Here is a 4,712-nt window from a genome sequence, read left to right as displayed (position 1 = left end):
CAAAATCCCAAATTGTATACGAATGCTTCTATGCAAATACAGACAGATGGGCAAGTTTAAAATATGGAATGTGTTCTTTGTAGATTTTTGACTCATATAGTAAAAACAAAACAAGAAGTGGTGCAAGGTCTGGTAAGCATGTAAATACTTTCTTTGGAAACAAATCACTTCTCTTATGCAGCTGTCCAGAAAACTAAGCAGTAATTATGCTGGAGATAAACCTGTGTTGTAAGTCAAAGTTTGACTGAAAAAGTGTAAATATGATGAATATTTTTAAGGCAGGAAGGTGTAGGAGTAGAGGTGAGGACAGAGGGAAGGGAACAATCTGGAGGAGTGAGGAAAGAGCTCAGAGTTCAGGACTAGATCTTTTTCATATAGAGTATTTAGGATGTGAAAAAAAGGAAAATGAATTGGAAAAAACTGCAGCTAATATTTAAAGAAAATTTCTATTTTGGAAAATGTTGGGTAAAATAGTCAGTATCAAAGAAAAGAAAGACTTATTCTATTTTTGACTGGAGAACTCGAATGCTACCAGTCTGCCCCACCTCTAAATGTTAGTTTCTGCCTGCATTAGGCTGTTAGAAACCTGAATCACTCCTGCCCTTCTCAGCTTCCCCTTAGTCTGAATTCTTGCTGCTGGAGAGGGAAGGAATTGCAGTTTAGGTCAAGGATGTGTAGAAATACTGAGCAAAAACCTCAGCAAGCAGTTCTCAAAAGCCGAGCAGGATCTGACCTCTGGGCACACTGGCATGTATTTGTTTAGGTGTTTCAAGGTCTAGAAAAGAAACATTGGTGTGGGCTTCGTATTTCACTTTTCACCTGAAGTGTGGTTCTCTTCTGGGAACAGATGAGTCAGGACTGGTTCATTCTGCTCAGCCAGAGGTAAAGCCTGAGGTAAACTCGGGCTTGTGCCTGCTTGCTGCTTAATACAGTGACCAACTCCTGTGAGAATGGAAGCTGGTGCGGGGTTGTTTTTTGCTAATGGCTGCAAATAAACAGGACTTATTTCCTGGATTGTAGAAATAGCATCCGAAAGGAACAGCAAATCCATTCCGCTGTGCAAAGGCTGTGACTTTGGGGCTGAGAGCAGCTGCAGGAGTGTCTCCTACCACCATCTCCTGGAAGGCACCAAGAACTACAGCCCCTGCCCGGGCTTTGGGTGTGCGAGGAGTGAGCCAGAACGGCGAGTATGGCTGTCCCAGAGACACACGTGCTGATCAATATTATCTTCTCACTCCAGCCCATCTGTCAGGCAGCTTATAGCAACGATTTCAACAAAGTTCATCTCCTTTTGGAGAGCAACAGCAACTGTTTGAATGTCCAGGACAGCTTCCTCGGAGACACCCCCTTAATTTGTGCGTGTAGACGAGGAAACAACAGGATAGTTGACTATCTTCTTAGGAAACATGCCGATGTCAACCTCAGAAATAAGGTAAGTGGCCACTGACTCTCCTTTGTGGGGCTTTTCTTTCAGATTCTTGGAGTGCCACAGGGACACTGGAAAGCACAGACAAACCTCAAGTTTGTTTCCTGTTGAGGATATGTGGAGAAACAGGTGGAACTAAAAGTCTTCTCTGCTTATTTTGGGGCCCTGTGTCCAGCTCCATTTTGACATCCTGTGACAAGTTTGACACTGTAGCACAAAAGTTTGCAGACCCGCCCTTTAGTTACTTTGGTATATTCAGTATTCAAAGATTTTTTAAAGCTCTGTTCTCAATAGGAGTCTGTGGTGGTTTTTACTGCTTTCCTGTTTTTCTCTGATGTCCCAAAAGAGATGTCCTAAGGTCTCACATATTCTTGCTTCAGCAGCCAGCACCTCTGTCAAAGGGGGGCTGTGGTGATTCCTCCTGCTGATTTACCTTGCTGGGTGGCAGCAACAGCCACATGGGATACCCACTCTCTCCTTCGAATTTCTGCAGCCAGGTGCAAGTTTGCCAACATACACATGGAATCCTTTGGATCCCACATCCTCCTTGCATGTGCAGTTTTTCGTGCATTTCCATGACCCTCTTTGTGCTAAATGTGCTTCTACTTGAAGGAAGCAAGATGCACGTGTCTATTTCTGCTTGAAAATCACAGGAGATTTCCTATTAGACAGTGTAAAAGAAAGCTTGTGGAATTTAAAATGGTCTGCTCTAGTCAATATTGAGCAAAGTGAGTTCCCTGAATCTGGTACTAATGAGAGTTGCTTTGTGTTTAGAAGGACTGCACTTGCCTCCACTACGCCGTGAGGAAGCGGTTCACCTTCCTTGACTATGTGCTCATCATTATCCTCATGCCAGTTATGCTTATTGGATACCTCCTCATGGTGAGTCTGCATGGAAGCAGGAATGACCCTGTACCTTTCCCTTGCCATTTTTCCTGGCAGTGTTTCAGGCCAGGAACCTCTACAGAATATGGGCTGCTTTCTTAAAGCAAGACTGAGTGTGTGCAGCAGAAGGAGCAGGGATTTTGCTGTGGCTGTAACTGGTGAAGGGACAGATTTGTATTACTGCATCAGACTGACATTTCCAGAGACCATGCCTCTTTTTGGAAAAAAACCCACGGTATTTAGCAAAAATATACTTAAGACAATATGCAGATTAACTGTTTTACTGTGTTTTTCTTTCCCTTGCACCAAACAGGTCTCAAAGACAAAACAGAATGAACACCTGGTCAGGATGTTGCTTAGAGCTGGAGTCGATGTGAATGCTACAGACTCTGTAAGTGGCTTTATACAAATGCAAACGTGGCTCACATGCAGGAAACAATACTAAAAACAGACTACAGAACCTTCTAGCAGCATAGCTGGACTAGGAGCATCAGGGACTGAACTGACTAATGTACCCGGAGGATTCAGTGTTTCTGCTTGACACTCAGGCAAGAGATTTATAGTGTATACAGAAATCATTCCCCACTGATCAACTAATCCTCCCTTTCTGAACAATGCCCTCATAAGAGAATCCAGGCAAGCTGGGCCCAGGTACTTATGTATTAAATACCCAATTTGTGACCGTGTTCGCAGGGGTCACAGCATGAGGGAAGAGACGAGAATGTTGACTCCATGTTCAGAAGGCTTGGATTATTATTTCATGATATATATTTATATGAAAACTGTACTAAAAGAATAGAAGGAAAGATTTCATGAGAAGGCTTAGCTAAGAATAGAAAAGGAATGAATAACAAAGGTTGAGACTGACTGAAACAGTCCGAGACAGCTGGACTGTGATTGGCCATTAATTGGAAACAACCACATGAGACCAATCCCAGATCCACCTGTTGCATTCCACAGCAGCAAACAATCATTGTTTATATTTTGTTCCTGAGGCCTCTCAGCTCCTCAGGAGGAAAAATACTAAGGAAAGGATTTTTCATAAAATATCATAGCTGCACCAATTCTGTAAAGATTCTAGTGATATAAGCATCTGAGTTTACCGGCATTTATTTTGAACTGGAACAGAGTTGTGGGCTACAGGGCAAGACCCTATGTCTTCTCTTGGTCTTCATAGTGTGCTGATCTGCCATATACAGAGTTATGTATCCCCTATCCCACTTGGGTGAGGTAAAGAGCTCCTCTTCTCTAAGGTAGAAAAGGAGTAACACCAATTTTATCAGCGATGAAATTCTAAACCACAGAAGTGCAAGCAAACAATATTGCTTAAGATGTAGTTTCTGAGGTCAAGCTCATGTGATCCTCTGAAATTACTGGTTTCCTGCTAATATATCAAACCTGTTTTAGCAGTTGCATCCCATTATTTTTTTTTTTGATCCTGTTTTTCTCATGGTAATGTATTTGTTTTACCTTGTAGTGTATTGTGATAGGAAATGGTATGTTTGTTTTGCAACCAGCTGTTAGGGGGAATCTGATAGCCTACAGATAGTCCTACTTACCTAAGCTCTACTAAAGAAGTCATAGAAATAAAATTAATTTGCTTCCATTTCCTTTCAGACGGGCAGCACAGCCCTTCACTATGCGTGTGAAATGAAAAACCAGACAGTCATTCCTCTGCTGCTTGAAGCTCATGCAGACACTTCTGTAAAGAATCAGGTAAGAAGGTAAAGTTGATAAATCTATTTGCTTATGGTGGTCAACCAGTAAGACCAGCAGGTACATTGTAGGCCTTAGCTGGTGCACAGCAATGTAAAGAAAAGGGTGCACACCTTCCTGGCAGCCAATTTGTTCACTGTTTTCTTCTTAGCTCAGAGCTACTCTATAGTTGTTCCTAAGATGTAGGCTGCAGGGCAAGGATAAAAGTCTTCCTAGGTGGTTTTGTGCTGTTGAGCACCCTTCTGCTGAGAGGCTAAGTCAAGCTGCTTCTGTCACCAGAACAGCTCAAGTGTTGCCCAAATCAATATTGACCTGGGAGTATCTGCACTGCTGAGTTGAGGTGAGCAGTTGCTCTTGAAATCAAATCTTAGCTGAGCTCCATACATTTGGATATTACTCCCAGGAAACAGTGGAAGGGCTTTCCCTACTGTAGGGGAGGTCTCTGTTCCTTTCTTCAGCCAGAGCAGTATTAGGCTCAGCATGTCCTGAAACATTTATTTTAGAGCAGAAGTGACAGGGGATCTTACACAGGTGGCAAAGTTAGGAAATCTCTTTGTACGTGACCCATATCTGTCATATTGCAATGTGTTTCATGTGTTTCTTTCAGAATGGGGAGACTCCTTTAGATATAGCAAGAAGATTACAGTTCCACAACATTGAAAGCATGATAAGAAAATATTCTTAG

The 4,712-nt window shown here is 42.5% G+C and overlaps 1 protein-coding gene across 1 annotated transcript; it reads left to right on the top strand.

Annotated features, from left to right (window-relative positions):
- Nucleotides 1-1,189: 1,189 nt before the first annotated feature.
- Nucleotides 1,190-4,712, top strand: ANKRD22 (ankyrin repeat domain 22; the record flags this gene model as incomplete). The annotated part of the gene is made up of 5 exons (XM_084210154.1): nucleotides 1,190-1,432; nucleotides 2,201-2,308; nucleotides 2,625-2,702; nucleotides 3,929-4,027; nucleotides 4,635-4,712. The coding sequence occupies 5 exons, from the start codon at nucleotides 1,190-1,192 to the stop codon at nucleotides 4,710-4,712; spliced, it is 606 nt and encodes a 201-aa protein (XP_084066280.1).

Source organism: Fringilla coelebs (assembly GCF_963513975.1).
Source record: "Fringilla coelebs genome assembly, chromosome: 8".
NCBI lineage: Eukaryota > Metazoa > Chordata > Aves > Passeriformes > Fringillidae > Fringilla > Fringilla coelebs.
This window is presented reverse-complemented; position numbering and strand designations above follow the sequence as displayed.